The following is a 25959-nucleotide window of genomic DNA, read 5'->3' as shown; positions in this document are numbered from 1 at the left end:
ACTTTCCTCAATGTGCTCTTTAAATGGGATGCTTTTCATTGTGCTCCCGGTGGCGAATTCGAACCAAGGACTCCTTGATCCAATGGTGCGTACCGAACCAGTTAGTTCAGCGACACTTGCTGGAACACTGCGATGAAAATCAAATAAGAAGCATGCATTCCTTGACTCATCGCATCAACGGATTCAATCAAGCCAAAAAAGCTTCTCAAAGAGGAACATAATGTGATTTCCTTAGTTTTTTGCACATTGAAGAGGCCATCCGAACAGCCGTCCTCAGTTTTAAGGAGGAAAGTCGAAGCAAGGCGAAAAGAGCGCATTCCATTGAAAACTGCATGGCGAATGAGAATGACCCAAATTTGAGTTTAGCTAACTCATAAATCACATAAAGTGCAGGAACTCAGCGATGTTTAAATTTGTCTCGTGTTTTACCGGGGTTTTCCAGGTTTGTCCAGGAAAAACTTCCCGAATATGAGAAAAGTAACGTTTGGATTCACTCAGTCTATTGGTACTACTCCTAGACTGAGTAAAATGTTCGTCAATTTTCCTTATTTTCCGGATGGTTTTTTTGTTGAGGTTTTCCACAGGAAAGCATAAGGCAAATTTATTCATCGCTGAGTTCCTGCACTTTTGGCGATTATGAGTGAACTAAACTCAAATTTTGGTCGTTCTCGTTTCTCTGCTCTGAGGAGGATCCATCGCTGCCCCTTGCGATCAATTATGCAAAGTTTGATGGGATTCTGAGAGGTAAAGTCTAAAATTTGTTTATTTTTTTCGCTATTTGGCCTGGAACATTTTTTGCCGAGAAATCACCATTATGCTCAGTTTCGCTGGGTTGAAACTGAAGAAGTAGCTGTCGAACGTCCAGGAAGTTCTTGAGGACAGTCCACCGGAGAGTCTGACTACTCAACCTGCCCACGATGTACAGGATGAGCAGACCATCCCGGTACGCGTGGTCTGCTATAGCATCCAAAGGTCAACATGCTACGACTCAAGGCCTTAACACCTTCCTGTCATTCAATCAAATCGAAAAGTAATGGCGTACATTGCTCAAATGTTAGATCCAACGAAGGCACAGTTTGCTCTCAGCTGTTGTCGAAGGAATACGGCAGTATCAGTTGTATCACTGAAGCTATCGATCATTTGCTACGTATGCAAGCGGGAGAAATCCTGCCCCAAGTGGAAGACCCTGATGCAGGACAACGAAAAACAACAACTGAACGAAGAACAGTGCGGTAGCTAGCAGTACCTCCGCTGGTGTAGTGGCTGGAGGTGGATAGTTGGACAGCAACAGTAAGGTAATGGAGGTACTGACAGAGGTGCTGGATGAAGAGGTGGTGAAACTAGACGTGGTTACCTCGGAGACCGATTAAGCAAGCTTAAGGTACGTTTAGACTATCTGATATGTTGGTCCGATTCGAGCGGACTGCTCGATAATTTTGTCGGATGCAATGTTCGGATGCGTTCACACTTTTTCGACCTTATCATTAGATTTGAGGTTTGATTTGGCGAACAAAATAGGTTTGTATTTTATATTCACGAGAATATTCATTCGACTCATTCAGCAAAAAAGACGATTGAAGATATTTCTAGACCAACAATTGAAATAGGCGGAACAACCAAACGTAAACAATGGCTTTAAACGCAAATTCCTCGAGAATCACAGCACATCCAAGCAATCTAACACCGTCATCTGATAGAGCAAACTTCGTTTATCGACATTGTTAGTTTGCGTGGGAGTGTTTTGATTCTTGAGAATTTTGTGTTTAAAGCCATTGTTTACGTTTGGTTGTTCCGCCTTTTCAATTGTTGGTCTAGATTTTTTTTAATTTCATGGATTTGAACCGCTAAAGTACGCTTGATTTTTGTTTTGATGGCATCCAGTAGCAAGGTAAACCGGTGTAACTATTCAATTTTGTCCTGTGTATGGTTCGACTGATTTTTATTTTCCAGTGTGATTGGCCGAAAAATGCCGTAATGGCTTTGATCATGGCATGGTCAACAAAACAGTGTTTATATAAAACGAAGCTTTTATAATATAAGAATAATCATGCCGGACAGCAGGTCTAAGAGCCTACTATGATTTTTTTTAGAGCTTCAGGATCTTGAGAACAGAACTGCAAAACTTCAGAACATTTTAGATCTTCAGATTAATGTTCAAAGAAATTTTCAAAACTTCAAGCAAGGTAAAATATTTTCAGATCAATTTGTAAAACTATAAGGATAATTTCGCAAATCTTCAGGGAAATTCACAAAACTTCAGACAAGTCCAAGAATCTACAGTGAATGTAAAGAATTTCACAGAAGTTTGAAGATCTACTGAAAAATTATTGAACATCAGAAAAGTTCGAAGATCTTCAGAAAAAATACAGAACTTCTGAAAAAATCACAAGAATGGTCAAAAAAGTGTGCTGATTTTCTGAAACATTTTTAGAATCTCAGAAATGTTAATGGATCTTCAGTGAAATTTGCAGAACTTCTGGGAAGTTCGGCGATTTAAAAAAGAATATTTATACGATTTCTGTTTGTATGACCTCAAGGAAGCTCAAATATTTTCAGATAAATTTTGAGAACTTTAGGTAATTCAGAAGATCTTCAGTGAAATGTTCAGATCTTCAGGAAAGCCCGAGAGCTTACAGAGGCATTCACAAAACGAGAGAAGTTTGCAGATCTACTAAGACATTTAGTAGTATCTATAGAATAGAACTATGGAGGTTCAGGCAACTTTATAGAATTTTAAAGATATTTGCAGAACTTCAAAAGAGTAGATATTAAGAGAAATCTGCAGAAATACAAGGAATTTTGCAGATCTTCAGAGACATTCAGAGGTTCAGAAAAATGTGAGATCTTCAGAAAAATTCGTAAAATTTCAGAAAAGTACTTCAATTACAAAACCAAATCTCAGTGAAGTACGAGAGTCCAAGATTCTGCAGAACTCCATGGAAGTTGGAAGTGGATAGATCTGAAGAACTTCAGAGAAGTCCGTAGACTAAGGCCTGCAGAACTTCACGAAGTTGGTGCATTTTTAGAAAAAAATGCAAAACTTTAGCAAAACTTACAGAACTTTTAGAAAGTTTGCCGATCTATTGAAGTATTTACACAACTTCAGAGAAATTCGTATTCAGCGAAGTTCAAATATTTTTCAGATAATTTGTAAAGCTTTGGGAAATTGCAAAGAATTTCGGATAAATCTGCGGAACTTTATGCAAGTCCAAGAATCCACAACGAAATTTACCAAACTTTTAGAAAAGTTCGGAGATCTACTGAGAAAACTTCAGGGCAGAAATACAGTACTTCATAAAACTTTAAGGAAAGGAATTTGAGAAATGTTCAGAGAGTAGATCGTAAATCTACTGAAAAATCTGCAGATGTTTAATTAAATTTGTTAAATTTTATTGAGGTTCTTGAATTTTAAGATAAATTTACAGAACTTCAGGGAAGTTCGCTGATCTTTAGAGATATTTGAACAACTTCAGAAAAATAGTAGATCTTCCAGGAAGCTCAACATTTCTAGATTAATTTTTAGTACTTTAGGGAATTGTGTAGATGTTCAGAGATATTTGCAGATATTCATTGAATCATGAAAATCTACAGAGAAAATTACAAAACTTTCGAGAAGTTCGCAGATTATTAGAAATTTAGTGAACATCAGAGATAATTGTTGACTTTAAGGATCTTAAATCTGCAGGGATTTAGGAACTTTGTAGTTTTGTAGAACTTCTGAAGAACACACAGAACTACCGAGAAATTTGCAGATCTTCAGGAAAGTTTGTTGATCTCTAAAGATATTTTACCAGAGAACAGAAAAAATCAGGGAAGTCCGAAGGTCTTCAGAGAAATATGCAGAATTGAGTTCTTAATAGAATTATTATTATTTAGCTTTATTTAGGAGGCTTTCAGCCTTAGGCTGGTTCGCCTCCAAATTCTTAATAGAAATTTTCCGAACTCAAAGAATCATTTAGATCTATGGAGAACTTTTCCCACTAGCTTGTCGAAAGTTGGAATCGACAACTGGCGAATTTTTGAAATCTGTTTTTCGTCACCAAATCGCAGTTCTTGTTCCTCCTGAGCAACCATTTCCTACTCCACAAAGTTCACCTTCTCCTTCTCATTTTATTTAAAATATTATCGTTTCATTTGAAAACCGGAAAATCCCACACGCGCTAATTGAATTTACTCTCGTTCTGTATGTTAAACATAACGTCGGACATAGTGCGCTGTATTCGCACAATGATGCGCTATTCAGCGCACTATGTCCGACGTTATGTTTAACGTACAGAACGAGGGTAAAATCGAATGTCGCGTGTGGGTTTTCCGGTGTCCAACTTGAACGACAATATACCCGACGATGCTAGAGAAATTTTTCGTTAATTCATTGTGGAAGTATTTGCTTTTGATTCCTGATACAGTTTTGTTTTGAAATTTAAATTGACAGTTCTTTCGACGTGTGAAGGCAGTGTGACAAAGTGTATTGAAAGTAAAATCGAGCAGATTTTTCATTATGGCGGCGATCAAAATCAGACCAAGAAATCAGATAGTCTAAACGGACCTTTAGCAGGCACTGAACTACTACCAGCAACGGCGGAACGATTCGTTGGTCTGACGAGTTTCGAATAAAGCCCTACAGTAAAAGTATGGACGACTGTCACCACAAAACAGAAAAAAGCTGTTCCAATCGAGCAAAGCGGTGCATTTTGACGGTTCGGTTGGAACAACTTTTGACAGACGTCCATACTTTTACTGTAGTTAAGCCCTAAGCCCTTTCGAAGATTTGCAATTAGGTAGGATAAACGATCCAATAGTTGCGGTACGTTAGAAGCGTTAGGTTCCTATCGTTGTGTATTGAGCCTCCAAACGCTTCTAACGTACCGCAGCTATGAAGGCGCTTCCCCTACTGCAGCGTGACATCACAAATGACATTTCGAAAGTTACTTTCAATGTTCGAAAATCCCGGTGTTATCGATCGATCGGTTTTCAAACAGAACTCAGCGACGGTTGTCAAAATTTAACTTCTAGTCTGTCAGAAATAACAACGCTCGGATAGCAGAGTTATTCGATAACTTTCCATCTGTCACTTTTAACCACGAGTTAAATTTAACAAGCCAATTGGGACATAGCCTTAGCGACATTTCGAAAGTTATTTTCTATATTCGAAGAACTCAGCCACAGTTTTCAAAATGTAACTTCTTGTCTGTCAGAAGTAACCACGCTCGGATAGCAGGGTTAATCGATAACTTTCCATCTGTCACTTTTAACCACGAGTTAAATTTATCAAGATTGGGACATAGCCTTAATTGTTTTCTTAGTGTTATTCTAGGTGAAGGAAAAGCTTTGTTTTACCAGCAAACAAATCTCTCAATAAACGTCAAATGAGTTCACAGTGCACATATTAATGACAAAAAAATAATGTTTGGTTTGAAAAAAATAACGCTTTTGCAGAAGAAGAAACTATAACTACACGATACAGTCACAGTCACAGAACGCATAGCGTGCGTTTGTTTCCATCGGCATGAGTAGCTTCACTATAAAGTTTTAAGATTCATACCATAATTTTGATCAATTTAAAAATGAAAACAGTTTAATAACTTCACTTCAAATAAGCTTGTTCCTTTGTTCTTTTGTATTGATTTTTCCATATGACCTACTTAGACACTGATTGGAAGCATCGCATGTTTTCCAGAAAATATTTCGGTAAATAAAACACACCGACTTTGTAGAAACTGCACACTAATCCTCCATTTAGTTGCCCAGTTGGTTTTTTGATTTGCGGAATCTGTTCGGTAGGAAAATGACTCAACGAAAAATTTCAATTTGGATGATTTCTTTGCCAGCAAAAAATACTCGAAATTTAACAACTTTTCCTGCGGTTCAAAACCTAAACAGTTATTTAATCAAAGTGTGTTTGCTTCCATTCTGTACAAAGCAAAAAAAGCATGGCTTACCCATTCGAACACATTTCACACATGCCTCGTGTTGCGGCAAAACTTTCCGACAACCGTTTCCCACACAATACATTTGGCCAACTGCGATCAAAATTTTCCACAGGTTGTTGCCGTCTCCCTTCTTCCCATAGCTAAGAAGAAAGTAGGCGACGACAACAAAGCAAACTGAAATAAAAAAAAAGTAAACCTGCACGTGTTTGTTACACTCGCGTCTTATTGGAATGACATTATTGGCACTAGGCACTAACTGTAAGAACGAATCGCTTTAGATTTGAAGTTTGAAACGTACTCGCTTTGCTTCTAGCGCGTTAATTCATTACCGATCTAAATTTTACAATAGAAATCCCCGATTGAAAAAAAAAACATTCAGAGAAAAGAGTTTGCTTTTCTATTGTTTTCCTCTTTTTTCTCTCTTTCTTTTTTCTTTCCAAAAACAAAAACCAAACAAACAAGAAATCACATCTCCACCCGCAGGAAGCATATAAGCAAACAAACAATTCCGACTCTGTCAATAGTAGTTGTCGTCATCATTTGTGCTCTTGTTTCTCGAATATCCTAGCTTGCTATTATAGTCATGTAATTCTAGCCCTCCAGTTCCAGTGGAGAACGAGAACCCATTTGATTAATATTAACGGATTGCTTTTTTTCTCTCTCTCTTTCTCTTTTATCCTTTTGTTTTATTTATTTTTTGTTTTTGCTCTTTTCCGCGCGCTCTTGTTTCGTACGAATCTTCTACCCGCGCCTCTGTTCCACTATTTTCCCGTTTCCGTTTTTTTAGTTACGTAAACAAAGTCAGTTTAACGCTAGAAAGAAGTTTCAGTTCGCTATACTATGTATTAGAGCAGTGGTTAGAATAAGGAGGCTACGGTACACTCCGGAACCGCTGCGGGCCGAGGACGCGCTCAGAGATCCCTATCGCATCAAGGTGCTGCGAAAGGTGAGTACTGTTTTGGTGGTTGTTTTAGATTTGACATGTTTATTCTAGAGTGCCTGTAGAGAGCGGGAGAGAGAGTGATGACTTCTCATCCAATGGACAGGTATCTGCTCGATTGGAATGAGTTTTTCCAATGAGTGACGTGTGCTCACTCTACACTCTAAAGGCACTCTAGTTTATCGTACATACGGAAAGAAAGGGCAACCGAATAGACTGGAAATGTACAGCAAGACGGTCATTTATTTTAGAAGAATAACACTTTTCGTTAGAATCATCGTCACAAAACACTACATCGACATATTGTAAAATTATATAAAATCTATCTGTTGGAAAAACAGTACGTTTCCGCAGCACTGTAATACACTTTATGTTAAATTTACGTGACACAAGTACAGTCTACGTGATACCCCATATGTATGAACGGGAAGTCCCTTTATATTCACTAGGTTTTTTTTTTAATGGAACGCACGTGATTTGCACATACACAAATGTGCATTTCACGTAAACCCTAAATGATTTTCACATACGAAAAAATAATCACTCATAATGGTACATGTGGAACCCTCAGGGAACGTCTCCGATTCTCGTGTTCCGGAATAATCCTGGAATTGATGGACACCTTGTACTCCGTTCTCTTCGTGTTTATTTGTTCTCTCTCGATCCCCGATTCAGCACTTACCATAGTCCATGTAGTATTGGTTGACCTGTCTGGGCTCCTTTTGTAAGGTAGTGCATTTCTGCAACCGTTGTCTTGGCACACGGCACCACATCTGGTTTTCTCTAGGAGATGGGAAATCTAATCAACCATGACAAAGTCCTTAAACTTTGATGGGAGTTTTACTTCTCGACGCGTTCTAGAATTTTCAGAAGTCATTAGTGATTTTTCCGGAGATTTGGCAACGATCGGGGAAGGTCCTTGAACGGTAAGTTCTGGGTGACCAGATCCGCTATCTGGTGTTTCATCATCTGACAGCCTTCTTCCGTCAATTACACGCTTGACGTCTCTGATCCTCCTTCTCTGTCCCTACTTGTTTTGAAATTCGATCTCTATCCGTTACTTCGTTGGTCGGTGCAGCTGATTCGATATCGTACAGTGATGGGATCTTTGAACGGACTTTTTATTATTTTTTAAATCATCATGTAATCAATTAAATCAGTCTGCCAGTTTCGGCTTAGCGCGTGACTCATTTGAAGCCGTTTTGGTTCTGGCGTTCTACCAGGCCGTTCTCTTGCGGTCAGTATGGCGTAGAATGGTTTAGTGAGATTCCATGCTCCTGACAGTAATTTTCAAATTTCGCGCTTACAGAAGATCTTATGCAATCGGGATATGGTTTCATCAGCCGTTATATGCCGATGTAGAGATAATTACTTCCTTATATCGACTATAATAATCGACTATACCCATCAGATTTTCACCAGTAGGAAGTGGTCCCATGAAAAGGTGGTGAGGGCATTTTCCTGCGTTGCATCGGCTCTGGTTTATTTGGTAGTCCAACAAGTCTGCATCCTTCACATGAGGTAACACATTTTTCGGCTTCACGGTCCATAGTAGGCAACCAAACGCGATCTCTGAGACGACGCTTCATCACCGTTTCCCCTGGGTGACCTTCATGTGGCAGGGTAAGCATTCTGTTTCGTAGCGATTTCGGAGCTACAAATTTCGATCCTCGGACCAAGAGATCACCGACAAAACCCAGTTCATCTTGGAAAACTTCATACGGCTTAGCTTCTGGTCTTCCCCACTGTCCACTGCGTACACATTCATGCACTACGGCAAGTTCAGTATCTTCTTTGGACGCCTTTTCCAGTTCACATGTTTCAATAGCTGCAGACTCCATTATAGCGAGAACTAGAAACTGGCTATCGTCATCAAAATCATCATCCTTACTATGTTCGCAAGGCCGTGAAAAGGAATCGGCTATATTGTTGCAACCTTTACGATACTTGACTTCGAAAGTAAAGCCTTGCAGCCGTAAAACCCAAGGGGTAGGTCACTCCGCACACCAATCTTGGGTCTTTTTTTTCAGTGTGCCGCAACTGTGCCGCAGGTGTGCCGATTTTTCCGGTCATAGAGCAAGCTGCGTAATTGTAAAATGCACAACCCAGCAACCCGATATTTCTGACACCTTGAATGTTTTGATTTTAAATCCCTAGGATAAATCGGTCTATCGGCATTTTGGATTTAAATCTATAAGTGAGTTTCTCTGGTATATTTAAATAAATGATGCTCCTGAATATACAGCCAAACAGCTCGTAATATTATGAACAATTTCAGTGGCAGTTTTCCAGCAGTGATCTCATCTAATTTACAACAATGCAATGCCTACGAGCTTGTGCCGAAGGTGTGCCGATGGATGTTCCCAAGCTACCGAATCTAATTTCGGCACAATGTGCTAGGTGACGTACCCCTTGGTAAAATCCATCATTCGATTCTTGCGCATGGTCGTGATGTGGGTGCAAAGATGGTTTCGAGCGGTTTGTGGTCCGTCTCTAGTTCGAACTTCCTGCCAAGCAAGTATGTTGAAAATCGTTCGACCGCCCAGACTAGTGCCAGTGCCTCCTTCTCCGCCTGACAGTATCTGCGCTCTGTCGGACTTAGACTTTTATTCGCATATCAGATTATGCGCCGGTCTGTATCATGATGATATGATGAATGTTTCCAAATTAGACTAACACTGCTCCAAGACCAACCGGAGATATGTCTGCTATTACTCGTGTTTGTAGGGAGTTGTCAAAATTTTGTAGTGTCGTAGCTTTTAATACCATGTCCTTAAGTTTCCGAAATGCATTTTCATGCTCATACGTCCATTGAAAAAGTGTTCCTTTATGTGTTAGCAACCAGAGAGGCGCGCATACGGTTGCTAAGTCAGGAAGGAATTTTCCAACGTACGTCACCAAACCTAAAAAAACTCCTTAGCTCTCCAGCAGATCTCGGAGCTCGGAATGAATCGATTGGTGTCGTCTTTTATTCTGCTGGCTGAATTCCTTTGGCTGACATATTGTGTCCTAGAATAACATTGAGTCAAATTATGACTTGCAAATAAGTTCTACCAATTAACTAACTAACCGAGGAAAAAAACTTCTTTCACTTTGAATTCGCATTTTTGGTGGTTCAACAGCACCGCCTCTTGAATTCAGAGCCTCCATCACTTGTTCGAGTGCTCGATCATGATCCTCTTCATCATCGCCGAACTCTAGAATATCGTCAATATAAACAACTATGTTCTTACATTTCGAGAGGATTTGTTCCAGCATTTTCTGGAACATCTCAGGGGCGCAGGCCACCCCAAACATAAGGCGCTTGTACCTGAATACTCCAACGTGGCTGATAAATGTGGTGATATGCCGACAAGATTCGTGAAGCTCCACTTGATGGAATGCTTCTTTTATGTCCAAACGTGTAAACAATCGTGCCTTCATCAACCGTGGCAGAAAATCTTCGAACGATGGCATGAGATGTCCTTCTCTTTTGATCGCTAGATCTGCCCTTCGCATATCGACACACAGGCACAAATCCCCGTTGTCCTTGACAATTGCAATTAGTGGTGATACCCACTGGCTGTACTCTTCGACAGGCTCAATGATATCAGCGTTCAGCAACGAGTCCAACTTCGCTTTTATTTTGTCCAAAAGTGACTTGTTCGTCGATTGGAATTTCTAGCTTGATGCGCTTCATCTTTGGGAATAGATGCTTTCGTTCAGCGCGCAGTGTGTACACCTCTGGTGAGTTGGTACTAGGCAAACCCAACGTCAGTACCCCCAGGTCCTTGGCAGTGGTCCTTCCTAAGAGAGGTTGAGTGCCACCTTCAATAACATAGAACGTGGCGTCACTAGAGATACGCTTCTCGTGGTCCTGAACTTCAATTTTAGCTTCGAAAACTTCTTTGACAATCAGTGGCCTGGAAGACCGTCCGTACGCTGTGAAGCTTTGATCTGAATGTGTTCGTCGATTATTAACTTCAATAGCATGACGTTTCATTCTGTCCAAAGACACATCATCGACAACGTTCTTCTGACATCCCGAATCAATAATGGTAGAATTGCAAGTTGCATGTTTACATGCCATTTAAAATCATGGGGCTTACTTTCGTGAGACAATTTCGTGTTGTAATTATAATGGCTGAATATTATAATCACAGACAAATTGCACGGTGAGAATAATTTGTAACATGTTCCTTTGTTTTAGTCTGACGACAAGGAGTACCGTGGATGCAAGTTAAATGCCCTGGTATCATATGTGTCCCCATATCCTTTCCGAGTTCTTCTCACAATGGTCAAAAAATACTGCAGGATCTTCATAATCCCGTGACCCTCTCGCTCACTGAAATGAGTGCTTTCATATAAGAATCACTTGTGCCATGGAAAAAAAATCTATGTATGTTTTCACGTAGCATTGACGTGAAAATTATTTTGAGTGTAGAACTGTCACTGGCAGAGATGCCAGGTTTATTTGGAAAACATCTTGCGAAACCCGAAAGAAAAGCTTGGCCACAGATTGGCACAACAAAATAACATACGGCATCTACCAGATTTCTCAAAAAGTCTGTCTGCCAAAGCTAAAATTTCTCTGGCTCTGGCCATATAAATCTGGCAACGCTGGTGTGGCACAGGGTAAGAAAAAAGTACCCAACGGCCAGTTCACTTTTACCTACTTTTGACTTGTTTGTCTCCTTTTCTCCTTCTAATGTTGTCAAAAACGGAGGAGTAAAACAACCCAACAGGGGTAGTTAAGTGAGGGAACCCAACGTTGAGTAAAATCATATTTACCTACTTTTGGGTACAACTAACTTATTTTTGGGTTGAAAGCGAGTGGAAAATTCCATACGAATTGCACACATAAATGAAAACTACTTTGACCCACTTTACCTAATGTTGGCTCCCTGCACTATAGTGCCGAGATGAGTTAAAAGAACTTACTTTTGGGTGCTGTTTTCTTACCGTGTGCGGTTGTTAAAATAGTTAAATAAACCCTGGATTTAGATAACACGGTAACTCGCATCAACTCAAAATTGAGTCGAACATGCTCATTTCAGCGGGAAGTATGGCTATTCAAAAGTGAGTAGGCGCACTTTTACTCACTTTTGAGTAAACGACGTTCTCGCGCAGAGCTAGTCAAAACCACTCTGTGATATTTTCAGCCAGGAAGTTTGGTTTTTTATTTGTTTTGATAAAAAAAAAATGGTAATTACCTGCTCCAGGTTCGTTTAGCTGGAGCTGAAGTCGACTGAAAACCATTTTCGCATGCAATTTCTACTTACAATAATTTACAATAATTACACAATAATTTCACCGTTTCTTACAGCGCTTGCTCCGACACGACTGGCATTTTTTTAAGTCCCAGATTTGGCTGACTAAGTGGCTTTTACTCAGTTTGAAATTTCTCGTTTATACAGATTTATTGGACGGCACACCACCGCGATCGACATTGCCACTGCCAGTTGATCTATCGCGAACAGGACAGTAACGACCTGCATGGTAGTGACCATTACCCGATCCGTGTACAGCTTTCCGTAGGCGCGGCCCCTCCAACGACTCGGTGACCCAGATGGCGCTACGAGGAAGCCAACTGGGACGCCTTCAGGGAGAAATCTGACGTTCTCCTTCAGCAACGCGATCCGAATGACATCTCGAGTATCACGGAAGTACTCTACGAAGCTGCAACAATATCTATCCCAAGGACGGGTAGCGTTCCCGGGCGAAAAGCCCTACGTTGGTGGAACGAGAATACCAAATGTGCGGTGAAAGCGCGTCGCAAAGCTTTATAGTACGTTCAGACTACAAAGTTATAACATGTTATAGCGCTATCTTGATGGTGGTTTCTGAGTTGCAATTATTTGACAACCGTTATGACATGTTATAACTCTTCAGTCTGAACAAGGCATTACGCCGGCTTAAGCGTCTCGCCTTAGACGACCCTGGGAGGGAGGAATCGCTAAAGTTTGACCATCTCTCGTGCAGACAGGTGATCCGTGACGCAAAGCGATCTAGCTGGATGGATTTCTTGGATTCAGTCGACGAATCCCAATCGTCGAGTGAATTGTAGAATCGCGTCAACGCTCTGAGTGGCAAGCGGCGGTCTACTCCACCTACTATCCAAGCTCATGGCACCACGATCTCAGAACCGAAGGACATCACCGACGAATTAGGAAAATATTTTGCCGGCCTGTGGCTACGACAGCGATTTTGTCAACGATCTATGGCTCACTAACTCGTATCCGGACCTCTGGAAACAAAGCTGGGTTGTGCCCATTCCGAAGAACAACACGGCGAGTGAAGAAGCCTCCTCCTTTAGGCCGATTGCGCTCACTTGCTGCGCGGCAAAAGTGATGGAGATAATGGTAAATCGTCGTCTTAAGCAGTTCCTGGAGTCAAACGGCCTCCTTGACGAACGGCAGCATGCTCCTCCACTTACTTTGCAGCCCTCGGGAAAGTACTTAGGGAAGCCCAGGACAACGGTTACCATGCGGAGTTAGTCTCCCTTGATATTTCAAAGGCGTTCAACAGGACATGGACACCTGGTGTCATCAGGCAGCTCATCGGCTGGGGCCTGGAAGGTCACATTACACATTTTGTACGGAATTTCCTCCTTGAGCGTACCTTCCAGGTGACAGTCGGGAACACTCGCTCGGATCCGTTCCCCGAAGAAACTGGAATGGACCAGGGGTCCGTCATAGCGGTAACGCTATTCCTGGTGTCAATGAACGGGGTATTCAGCCGATTGCCAAAGAACGTACTCGTTATCGTTTATGCCGACGACATACTCATCGTCTTAACGGGACGAACGACTAAGCGGACCAGGAACATAGCTCAAGCAGCAGTCTCCGCCGTCAGCAGGTGGGCGCTTTCGGTTGGTTTCCAGCTCTCCGCTCCGAAGAGTGTATGGTGCCATATCTGTTACTCGGGCCATCTGATTCGAGGACCACCGATCACCATCCAAGATCACTCGATTCCGCTCAAGAAAACAGTGCGTGTTCTGGGGGTAGTACTGGATCGCACCCTAAGCTTCAACTAGTACTTCAGGGTGGTGACAGAAAACTGTCGTAGCCGCATCAACATAGTCAGGAACCAGCAACCATGGGATCCGCCTTCGTTTCGCTCGTGCTGTTATCTACAGTCGACTTTTCTACGGCCTCGAAATAACCTGCATAGCCACCGAAAAGCTCAACCGCACCCTCGCTCCGGTATACAATACGTACGTACGCAGCGTATCCGGCCTTCTCCTTTCCACGCCTGCAGACGCCGCATGTGTGGAAATCGGAATCCTCCCTTTCCGCTATTGATCTGCTGCAGCCATTGCTACGAAAGCCGCTGCCGTCGCTGCTAAGACATCCGGGAATGAAAGGGTCTTTCTCCTCAACGAGCGGAACAGAGCCCTCCGCACTGCAGCCAACCGTGACCTCCCCCCGGTGGCCAGGGTCCACTGGCATGGAGAGAAGAGTTGGCGATCAAACGTCGTCAAAATAGATAAGCGGATTAAGAGTGGATTCCAAGCCGGAGATAACTCTGTAGCTTTGAGACGTTCTGTTGCAGAGCTTCTCGGGTCGGTTTATCCGGGGCACGTTCATCGTCGCGGAGTTGGACTCGGAGTGGCAGGACCGAACACTGCAACGAGTCAAAGTCTACCGGAGGAATGTTCCGTCTTTTCCGCTGAAGCCGCAGCTATTCTAGACGCAGCCATCACTCCGGCAGATCAACCGATCCTCGTATTAACTGACTCGCACAGCGTCATCCAAGCGCTGGAAGCCGAAGCCCCGAGCCACCCCTGGATACAAGCCATTACACGGTACGCCCCACCTTCAACCGTCTTAAGTGGATCCCCGGACACTGCGGTGTTCCCGGAAACGTGGCTGCGGACAGGCTGGCGGGATCTGGTGGGACATCTTTCGGTGGGACATCTTTCCGCAAGGTCTGTTCAATCTGCAGCATCCCCGCCTCGATGGAACACGTGCTGTGTGTCTGCCCGGAGTTCCAGAAGCTACGCGAACAACATGGACTCCCGGAGAACGTCAGTAATCTGCTTGGTTACGACCCCTCGACGTTGGCTGCGCTGATCGCCTTTCTGAAAGAAGCTCACTTGTATGACCAAATCTAGCCCCCCCCCCCGTCGGTGGCTGCACTGATCGTGTGTTCCTCACGTTTCTATTTTATTTTCTGCCGTCGGGGTTTCTCCGCCGGACCGTGCACTGTCTCCTTGTTCGCGCATCCAGTCCTCACCACAGCCCCGATCTAATCCTTACTTTACATTAAGTTTTTAAAATGTTCACCGTCTCATTCGTTGGGTAATCAGAGCCGATTATACGTCACGAATGTTCTGGAAAGTTGTACACACTATTCTCAGGCTACTCAGTGACTGGGTAGCTCGCACTCATTTTTGCATGCTGTATGGAGTTGTTAAAACATGAGTAAACTGGTTTTGCTCCAATGAGATACCAGATTCTGGGTAAATGTTTCTGATTTACTACACTCAAAAAAGTCCACACGTCTGATCGAAGTGTTTGAACACTTGAGTTTTCATATGCACAATCATATTTATTTTAAATGTATTCCACCATGGTTCAATGTGTTCTACACGTTGATTTATAGTGTTTCAAACTTTGAAATGTTGATAATCTTTCTCTATAAATTCACGTGCATTGCACATTGAATCACACACTACTGTTCAAAACAGATGGATTTGAACTGTTTTGCATTTCAATGCGATGTGAATTGCTGGTTGTGACTTTATCCTTATCAACCAGCCTCATATATGAGAACAACCTTGGCCCAGTGAGATCGAACGAAGACAACGGCAGTAGCATGTCTCAACAGTCCAGGATCAATTCTCAAATCAGACCCATTAAAAAAAGGCATGTGTAAGCTCTACCCTCCGGTAGCTTTGTTTATATATTTGTCGATTAATTTTTGGAGTCGGTAACGTTGAAGTCGATAAAGTAGGATATTGCAGAACATTGAACTGTGATGTGCAAAGCTATTGATATCACCATGTGAGACACATGGACTCCAAGTGTGTCGCAATTCGAACCAATAGTATTGAGGCATGGTTAAAAGCGTAAGATTCACTTCATGTGTGAGTGCAAAATTAAGTGTGAGATACATGATGATGACGTGTGGAATTTTTTGAGTGTAAGTTCAAAATGGCTCAGTTTGAAGTTGTGAACAGGCGATTGTTGCGCAGTGAAGCTAAAATCAGTTTTTAGAAGTGAATCAGAGAAAATGGAGCAGCTACGTAATAGTAACCGGTGGAAACTAACGATTTTAAATTGGCTCACTACTTGACCAGCAAGTTCCAAGCAAACGATTAACGTACCCCATTCTAGTCGAAATTCTAGTACTATACAATGTTTATTTTGATTCGCTAAAAGATTTTGACAGATTTGACTGATGAAATGAGGGGTTAGTGGATTTTCCTATGTGGAGCACATTTCTTCGGGACCTTCTGGTCTTAGAGTAACCTCTATGACAATAGCTTGGATGGCGAAAGCTATCAGCAGTTAATTGGCGAGGTACACAACTCTAACAAATAGTTCGTTGCTATCAATACATACAGAATTATCATTTTCATTCCATACATTCAGGCAAACACAAAACGAAATGGAGAAAGAGTGATGCTATTAGATAAAGTTACTTTCCTCAATGTGCTCTTTAAATGAGAAGCTTTTGAATTTGCTCCCGGTGGCGTAGAATGACGTAGAAAGTAGCAAAAGACAAATAAAGAAAAAGTTACAAACTGGATTCGAACCAAGGACTCAGGGATCCAAAGGCACGTACCTAATCAGTTAGTCCAGCGACGGTTGCTGGAACACTGCGATGCAAACCAAATAAGAAGCATGCATTCCTTCATCGCATCAACGGATTCAATCAAGCTAAGAAGTTTCTCAAAGAGGAACAAAATGTGATTTCCTCAGTTTTTTTTTTTTTTTTAACATTGAGGAAGCTATTTGAACAGTCTTTCTCAATTTTAAAGAAGAAAGTCGAAGCAAAGCGGAGAAGAGCGCATGGTATTGAATACTTCCCTCTTTTTCTGCTCTGAGGTGTATCCATCAATGATCCCAAGGATATTGCGAGGTTGTTGAATTCTGAGGATACTTTCTTGGATAAATTCCAAGGCAATTCAACAAACAATTTCAAGTGAGTTCTGAAGAGCGATCGAAGGGAATTCTGCGAAGAATACCAAGGGAATCGATTTATGAGGGTACAATCAACCGGTGGAAACTAACGGTTTAAAATTGGCTCACTACTTAACTAGCCTATTGGTCCCAAGTACATCTATAAGCTTACCCCATTCTATTCGAATTTCTAGTACTTCACTATGTTTGTTTTGATTCGCTATGAAAGTTTGACAGATAAAATGAAGGGCTCGTGGATTTTTTTATGTTTCGAGTGGTACATCGATTAGCTTGGGACCGAAAAAAGTGCCAGAGCTGAGCCAAAAAGTTGAGCACGTTTCTTCGGAACCTTCTGGTCTTAGAGTTACCTCTATTGTTCAATCATATAGGTAAATCTAAGACCAGAAGGTCCCAATGAAACGTGCTTACCTTTTTGGTTCAGCTCTGGTACTCTCTTCGGTACAATATCGATGAAATTCTGGGAAGATTTTCAAGGGAATTTCGAGTATACTTCCAAGGGCATTTCGGGTAAAATATAGACTGAGCAGACGTTAAAGACTTTTCTGAGGTGAATTGCATGCAGGGGTTGAAACAGTTGACGTTTTTTACTACACTCGTTTCGTTGCCGTGCGCGACAGTCTGTTTGTATTCGTACACTCATGCTCTACCATCGTCTCTCTCACACAACACAAACGGTAGAACAACATTTGAGCAAAAAGAAAATTATCAAATAACTATCATATGACATGTGTGATTTCGTTCTAATTCCTCAATTTTGTGTAAAATAAACCATTTCTGATCAGAAATGTTATTACTAGGACATCATTGCTTGCTATTTTCAGAATTCAGACAAGCACAACATCAGCAGCTCTTATTATGAGAAAAACTAAAATACATACATTCATGACGGTTTTCGATGACAGTATCGTATGACAGAGCATGTCATACTTGTTTTGTAAGTGATAGCTTGTTTTGTAAGTGTCGGAGGCAAAGACAGTCGATTATCACAGAAATTGTGTAGACTAACGTGACCGCTAACAAGACTGATTGCATGACAATATCTCCATATATGGAGAATTGAAGTGAATTTTGAATTAATTCTTTTTAAATCTTAGGATGAAATTGTATAGAATTTCTGAACTGTTATAAAAAAAAACCAAGGGAATCACAAAGAAATTTTCAAAATAATTCTAGAGGAATTCTAAATAGAACTCTATCACAACTAATGTTAAAGAAAATTCACGAGAAAATTTCAAAAGAATACTGTAAAGAGATCTATATGAATTTTCAAGATAGTTAAACCACAGACAAATTTCGCAGTATTTGTAATAGTTTATCTTACTTAGTGATCCTTTCGAATCACTTAATCATTTTGTTCGACCATTTTCCACAGAGATGGCGCTGTTCCGCTGGTAGGAAGTTATAAAAATCCCTATACAGAAATTGAGAAAAGTGGGAATGATTCGCTTTCGGTGCATATTCAGGTCAAACAAAGAGAACGACAACCTAAAGAAATTAATCAGGGACTTTGTCGTTCAGTTTTTTCCCGAAAATTATTGTTAAACAAGCTACAATTAAATAAAAATGACTTTTCCCCATACAGTTTTACCTGCTTTACTACCAGTTCCCAGAGAGGCAAAAAAATTCAAATTTGAGAGAGAAAATTTGCTCTCACGACCTCAATCTCTCAACATGCCATGTATTTTGTTGACACTCGATTTGTGATTTCCCTTTAACAGATTACAAAATAGAGTACCTGACACTACAAAACATGTCTGGTACCTCTATATATGCATTTGCTTTAACATTTTAAGTTCCTCCTTTTTTACATATTCTGCGCAAAGGATACTTTATGCCCCGCCCCATACATAAAATTCGGCCAGAAATTCTGTGAGGGGTGAGCTATTTTGTGTGCAGAATGTGTAAAAAAGGAGGGACTTCGAATAATAATCTAATATGCGTACCAGACATGTTTTGCACTGCAGTGTCCTCTGTGAACAATTATAGGAAAACAGATTGTGAGTAGTTTCCGATAGATGTCACCGCAATCAACAGCTGTGACATCTGATGGAACATGAATGCAGAAGCTTGACAAAATGATTAATTGCATTCGGTTTTATGCTTAATTTAAATGTCTGATCACGCTCGCCTTCGGAAGGGAAGTAAAGCCGTTGGTCCCCGGTCCATGAGTTGATGGGTCGATAGGTTGAGTCCAGATGTGAGAGCTGCCTCCCTGGCGTCGGTAGCATTAGCACTCAGAACGTAAAAGTGTACCTAGGTTAATATATATTCGGTAAGTTGCGATGTTTGGTTCAGTCACATTGTAGACGAAATACGCGTATCTGTCAAAGATAAGCGAATAATGTAGTGGAATTAAATGGAAATTACTAATCCGTCACTCTCTCTTTATTTATACTTACGTTTGACAGAAATTTAAATTTTGATTAAATTACTCATTTTACCTACATAGGTGTAATCACATTCGGTCAAATAGCATTCGACATAATAGCACTCCCTTAGCTCAGTCGGTAAAGGCACACCCTAATAAACGGGTACCATACTCTAACGATATCATAGATGGTACGACCATCCCACATAAAGTTGGGATGATATCCCGAATTGGTGGTTAGGCGCTTCTTATGGTTATTGTTTATGCGGGCAGCTACAAAGCAAGACCATGCTCGAGGTGACTGGGTTCGATTCCCGGTCCGGTCAAGGAATTTTTCGGGATGGAAAATTTCACGACTTTCCTGGGCATAATAGAGTATGATTGTACTTGCCACACAATTATACTAATGCAAAAATGGTACAGGCATCGAAAGCTCTCAATTAATAACTGTGGAAGTGCATCTAGAACACTAAGTTGAGAGCACGCAATAAGCTTGAAATGCGAGAAAGAAGAAGAAGAAGAAAAAGAAGAAATAGCACTCGGCCAAATGGCGTTAAGCCTGTTGGCATCTGGCCTAATCCGACATCCCCCTAATTTAAAACCTGAGTCTCCTAATGTGTTCATTCCAGACAGGTGCAGTTTGATATTGAATTTAACGTATTGCAATAGTGTTCTATAAATTTACTTCAATTTACAGTACGGGGACAATTAGGGCAAAATAGACCAATAGCTTTGATGGATTTATGTTTACCAGTATTTAGTAAATTTAGAGGAATTGAGCAAACTATGCCACTTCCCGTCATCTGCCATCACCAATCGATTTGTCGTGATTTTTTAAGGACCTCAGCGTCCCGTATTTTAGCTCGATATGCATTCAAATTATTCTTATATGAATGCGTTCCTTTTGAAAACGGGAATTTCCTCAACCTGACAACAAGATTCCGATGATGAATCCAACCACGATAATCAAAAACGATGGAATATTTTAACGAAGTAAACAGTGGTAAACATGCCGATACACATATACCTTGGCTTGTTTTTGTGTTTTTGTTTTGTTCTCCATCATCGCCGTGGGACGACGAACGAGTGGCCATGGAAAATTACTGAAACCTTCCTAGGGATGAGCCAAACAAGTATAAAACGAAACTACCCGGCAAAGCACGCAATCAGTGAAGTTTAATCTGTCGTTTGAATAACATTGAAAGTTCTGCCAAAATCACAATGGGTTACTCTAAAGCCGAATCAACGAGCAAGCAAAATAGCTCCAAACAGTCGACCCACCACAATCAACCGCGATCGGTTAGTTCGATTTTATAGTATTTACAACCATCGTCAAATAATAATAATAATAAGTGAACAGTGTTGCTAGGCGATTTCTTGCAGCATTACGGTTGCCCTATCCGTCATTAATTCATGTTGTTGTCGTATAAAAATAATTTCAACTAATCAAAACATTGTCCATTTCTTCCCGCCAAGGTCATCGACGGCTGTGCATTTCGAGTGTACGGCCACTGGGTCAAGAAGGGCGAGGGCCAGAATCGTGCCGCCCTGTTCGAGAATACGCCTCGATGCGAGGTTTATAATCTTTATATCAACAGCCTTAACCGGTAAGCTCTAGGAGGCGAAGGCGGCGGCGGCGGCGGCGGCGGCGGCGGCGGCCCAGGGCGAATGGGGATGAAATCCCCCGCCAAGCATGAAGGAATTTGTGGATCACATCGTTTACTTATCACCGCGTGCTGGCACACATTCAGCGTGTTCCTTAGAGGTCGAGGTGTGCGAGAAATTGCGTGAAAGTGCGTGAAAGTGCGTGGATGTGTGGCATGGCGAGACGGGGGAGTGATTTCTTTTTTTGATTTCCCGAACGGAGAGGAGTACGGTAAAAAGGAAGCGTTAAGGAAGTTGAAAAGTGATCAGGCAGTCTTTAAATATATAGAGAGAGAAGGTTTAGTTTAGTAGTCAGTAGAATTAGTTCGGATAAAATGTAGGATTTAGTTTTTTTTTCTCTTATACGATATTATTTATTGTACCGCAAAACTGAAGTTAAATCTCTTTCGTTTAAAGTGAATGAATCGGATCGGATCGATGTAGTTATTTAACGGCAATCAGTTATCGAATTGATTTGTCATGTTTTTTTCTTTTCTTTAAAAGGCGTTTACCCTTTCCTTATTTAGTCGTAAGGTTATATCTCAAAAAAGTATAGCATATTACATAGACATACCTTAAAAACACTGTTAACCAGATATTTGAATTCCTCATTTTTTGATATTACTGAATGGAATCAATTTTTCTTATCAAAGGAAACCTATTTTTGTAAGCTTGTTAGGAATCATGAAAGTTTTGGATTGAAGAGCAATAGCAGAAAAGAAGGCTTATCAGCAAGATGGTACATTGATGGCAATATGCAGAAGGTAAATACAACTAGTGAATTATTGTATAATCTCCACTCACAAGTATGTAGCACACACACTTACACTAGGGTGTTGTTAGTTGTATGGCTGCTGTTAGTAGCTAGACGTAACATGAAAACTAAAATCGTCAACCTTTAGTGGATAGCCAACTGCTTGAAATATACCGGAAATCTGCAAGGAGAGGAACTGATCGGTGTCATTGGAAAGAACGGTCCCTTATACCAATCTGGGAGGGTAAGTTGAAAGCTTCCAATATCCTGGAAGTCAGATAGCGTCAGACGGTGAGGTCCAGAGCGTTCAAGAATGTCAACACATCAATGTCCAAATCTCAAACTCAAACGTGAAATCTGTGCTATTTCTAGACCAGCGAATAGCCTCACAACGGAATATCGAATGCTGAGCTCCATTGTCGGTGTGCCATCAGAAGCCGGTTTCAACTGAAAAAGGAAGACGTGTGAGAAGCTGGGTCGGCCACACACACCAAAATCGGCAAGGAACAATTCCTTGCAGACGGGCGACAGATATCCTAGTCATTTTAAGGCACGGTATGACTAAGTGGGAGGCGGTGAATAGTGGTTGAAAAGCTATAAAACGTGCGTTTTATTATTTACGCCAAAACGGATTATTTTAGACACACAGTAGTAGTTTGGAGTAGTTTGTGTACATGATTGCATTTATTTTGATCTCAGTTTAAGGAGCTGTCACGATTTTTGTTTTTTTTTTGCGTAAGTGATTTTTCGGTATTAAAAAAACGCTATCGTTAGTGGTTTTGGTACGTTTGTTCGGTTGATGTAGTGTTTTGGTGGTGTGTATTCTGTCATTTTTTTAATAGTGGAAAATTAAGTAGTGTTTTTTTCCGTCAACGACGGTTGGAAGAGGATGAAGGAGTGAAGGAAGGGTTTGGTAGTTGTGAAGGGTTCGTTGAGTCCGCGTTCGAAGTTGTAGAATAACATTGGAAGCGAGAGAAAAGCTATACTGTTAGGACGAGGGAATTTAGAAGATGAAGGATGGCTTCAGAAGGGAAGAAAAAAGTAAAGATTATGATAGTAGTGGAAGTTTGGTATATGGAATCGATATTGTGAATGGAAGAAGTTTATAGAATTCAGAAAGAGGAATGGTGAAAGTGGGCAGTCAGAATAACACTACATTATGACATTCAATGGATCCGTCTCAAAATTTTGTGAAATCCATCCATTTAGTAAACATTAAATTTATTCCACTATTTATGTTACATCCATAAATGCAACAATATTCAAAAATTGAATACAACAGGGCATCGTTAGATGGCTGTTGCCACCGGTATTATGAGTTTCCTAGGTACACGGTTCAAGCTTCAGTTGGCTGCGGTGGTTCTTCTTTTAATTCTATCCCTGAATAGATAGTGCGGATTAGGGCGTGATGTTTTACTGTACCTGTTGTGGATGTTAGTACATCCTTTTCCTTAAACTTGTTGAGGACACCCTGTCCTGCCTCAAAATTTATCCTTTCTAAAGTACTGATCATCACAACATAAAGCGCACTATTACGAAAAATTAGATTTTATCAAATTATTCGCAGTTCTATTTGTCCAACGCTCCCAGCTGAGAGAACACACACATATACCTGTGATAGTTTTGAGTAGGCTTTTAAGAAAACCCTGAATTGAATTCAAAATAAAATTCAAAGAACACTCATAAGAATTCCTGAAGAGCAGAACTCCTGTGTACTTCAAAGATAAATTCCAAGGGTATTCTGAGGATAATTTCAAGAAGTTTGTGGGAGACAACGCATCCGGAGTACAAGTCCTTGCAAATGTTTGTAGAACATTAATCGAGAACATCATTCATCATTCGATATAAATCGGATTCAGAGCAGCCAGTGAATTTTTATTTTAAAATTCCCGGGTTTTTCCTGGTTTTCCCTGTTCAAATCTAAAACCTTCCCGGTTGTCAATATTTAGTTAAAAAAACGAATGTGTTGAAATTATTGCAATATCACGATATTTTCGAGGTACGTTTATAATGAATTTATTTTTTTAGACACATTATTAATTGAAATAAACTTGTACATTCACAACAAATTAAAACACAACATAGAAGTTAAGTGACCAGATCTAAGAGATTGTTGATTTTTCCCCGTTACTTTTCAAATTCCCGGTTATTTTCCAGTTTTCGCGGCTCCCGCAATTACCTTGGAATCATTACGAAATTATGAATAGACATCACTGAAGTAGGGTTAACTACCCCATTTCCGGCCTATTAAGCACAACCCGCACTTAGTCTTTCTTGATGTAGCGCAGTTTAGCACCAATCAGAATGTTATTATTACTAATGGCTTCCAAATTTATTTACCTTCCCGTACGTACCGTAAGATTTGATAAAGAGAAACTAATCGTTGAGATATTGTCAAAAGTTTAACACTGCTTCTTGACGGCAAACTCGGCCTAACGCATTGAAACGCCATTGAATTCACTTCGGCCTGTTTTTGGGAATAATGGGTGCAAACCTTCATATCACGCGTTCTCATTGACTTCGTTCCGTAGCTTATTAACTAAAGTATCGTACCAAACGCATAATTGACTTGTTAACTCTGAAATCATGGATTTATTTGAAGTTTTCTGCTTGATAGGCCCAAAATGGGGGATTAGGCCGAAGTAGTGCTCTACCCTACTCAAGATTTTTCTGAATTTCATGGAACATCTAAGGATCCTCAAACTTCATTGAGGGTTCAGCGAACTTCATCGATCCCCGGTCTGGTCTAGGGATTGTTCGGATTGGAAAATTTCCCGACTTCCCTGGGCATAGAGTATGATTATACTTGCCACACAATTATATCATGCAAAAATGGTACAGGCATCGAAAGCTCTCAATTAATAGCAGTGGAAATGCATCTAGAACACTAAGTTGAGAGATAAGCTAACATGCGATAAGCAATAAGCTTAAAATTCGAAGAAGAAGAAGAATAAAAAGAAGAAGAAGAAGAAAGTCTGAACTAAAGTTACAGGAGCTGCCCGTAAGATCTCTGAAATTCCTCTGTATAGTTCTCAATATTTCTGAAGTTCTCTTGATACCGGTGAAGTTCTCTGAAATTCAAGGAGCTTCTTAATATGTAGTTCCTGGCAAGGGGTAATCAACTCTGCACATTGTGCCGAAACACATCGTGGCACATTGATCGGCGCGTCATGGCACACGATGACAAGTATGACACAAAATATAATATAAAATGGCATCACTGTTTTGTGTTGACATTTTGCCAATCGTTGCTAAGGTTTACTTCTTCGTTTACTTCAAAGTAAGGGGGAAAGGAATAACAATTGTCCCCAAATTGAGGAGAAATTGTCCCGAATTGAGATAAGATAAGAGATTGTATAATTGACGAGACTCTCTTTATCCTTATGCCTTCTGGGGGATGAACCTCTACAGAAAGTCCACACGGCTTTTGAGAGGCGTCCATAGTTTCAGGGAATCCACCACGCCCCGCAGAATAGGCCAGAATTAAGTATTAAGTATTAGTAGCCATAGGATCCGGAGCGAGAGTCAATTGTATTGTATTGTATGTGCAGCAACACCCCGGTACCGAACGATCCTACCATTCTTTAGATGTACATATCTGCAATCGCAATGGCTCACCAATCAGCCAGCCGTACAGTTCGTTGTATGGACTGAACTCGGATTCGATTGACTGTGGAGGTCTCTTTCGCAACTGTTCGTATCACCGACGGCAACAGCAACATTAAGAAAGATGCTACTAACAGAATTGTGAAGGGAACCACACCGGAGGTAACAGAGCCAATCTGAATCGCGGTCTTAATGAACGCAATCGGAACCGGCAGTAGTTTCAAGGAGATTAATATGCGATTCCGGCATGACTTCCTATTTTTCTGATTGTAGCATGACGATATTGCAGACAAGATTCATGTTCCACTTGCCGGTTGGGTTTTTGGTTTTGGCAAACGTCTGCCAGAATGACGCACGGTAGAGAACTGTCTTCTCCTGGATGGACAGCTTCTGCCATCAGTCACCCTTTTCCTTCTCGCGGAAGGGCTAATCTTCGAGTGCCACTTCCTTGAAGCGGATGACCGGCAACCTGCTCGTTGAATATTATCACGACTTTTTTCCGTCCTTGACTTGAAAATGTAAACACACAATCTCAAAAGTCATAAGTGCATGGTTGTCAAACTCATGGGTTACTGAGACTGATAGCT

The 25959-nt window shown here is 41.0% G+C and overlaps 1 protein-coding gene across 3 annotated transcripts in view; it reads left to right on the top strand.

Moving 5' to 3' along the window:
• The window catches only part of PhKgamma (phosphorylase kinase gamma), a 230517-nt gene that overhangs the window by 44854 nt on the left and 159704 nt on the right, over nucleotides 1-25959 (top strand). For 2 of the 3 annotated variants that reach the window (XR_010518390.1, XR_010518391.1), the window contains 2 exons: nucleotides 6718-6876; nucleotides 20845-21183. Coding sequence is in view for 1 of the 3 variants with exons in the window: in XM_065232575.1 (XP_065088647.1) it covers nucleotides 6718-6876; nucleotides 20845-20979 (294 nt within the window). In the remaining 2 variants the exon portion in view is untranslated. Of the gene's footprint in view, nucleotides 1-6717; nucleotides 6877-20844; nucleotides 21972-25959 lie in introns of those variants that run through there. The other variant, XM_065232575.1, reaches the window with a different exon arrangement.

Source organism: Ochlerotatus camptorhynchus, unplaced genomic scaffold, assembly GCF_037179485.1.
Source record: "Ochlerotatus camptorhynchus isolate MF236.1 unplaced genomic scaffold, CSIRO-AGI_Acam_v1.1 ptg000370l, whole genome shotgun sequence".
In the NCBI taxonomy this organism is placed as follows: Eukaryota; Metazoa; Arthropoda; class Insecta; order Diptera; family Culicidae; genus Ochlerotatus; species Ochlerotatus camptorhynchus.
Note: the sequence above shows the minus strand (reverse complement) of the source record. Positions and strands in the feature narration are given on the sequence as shown.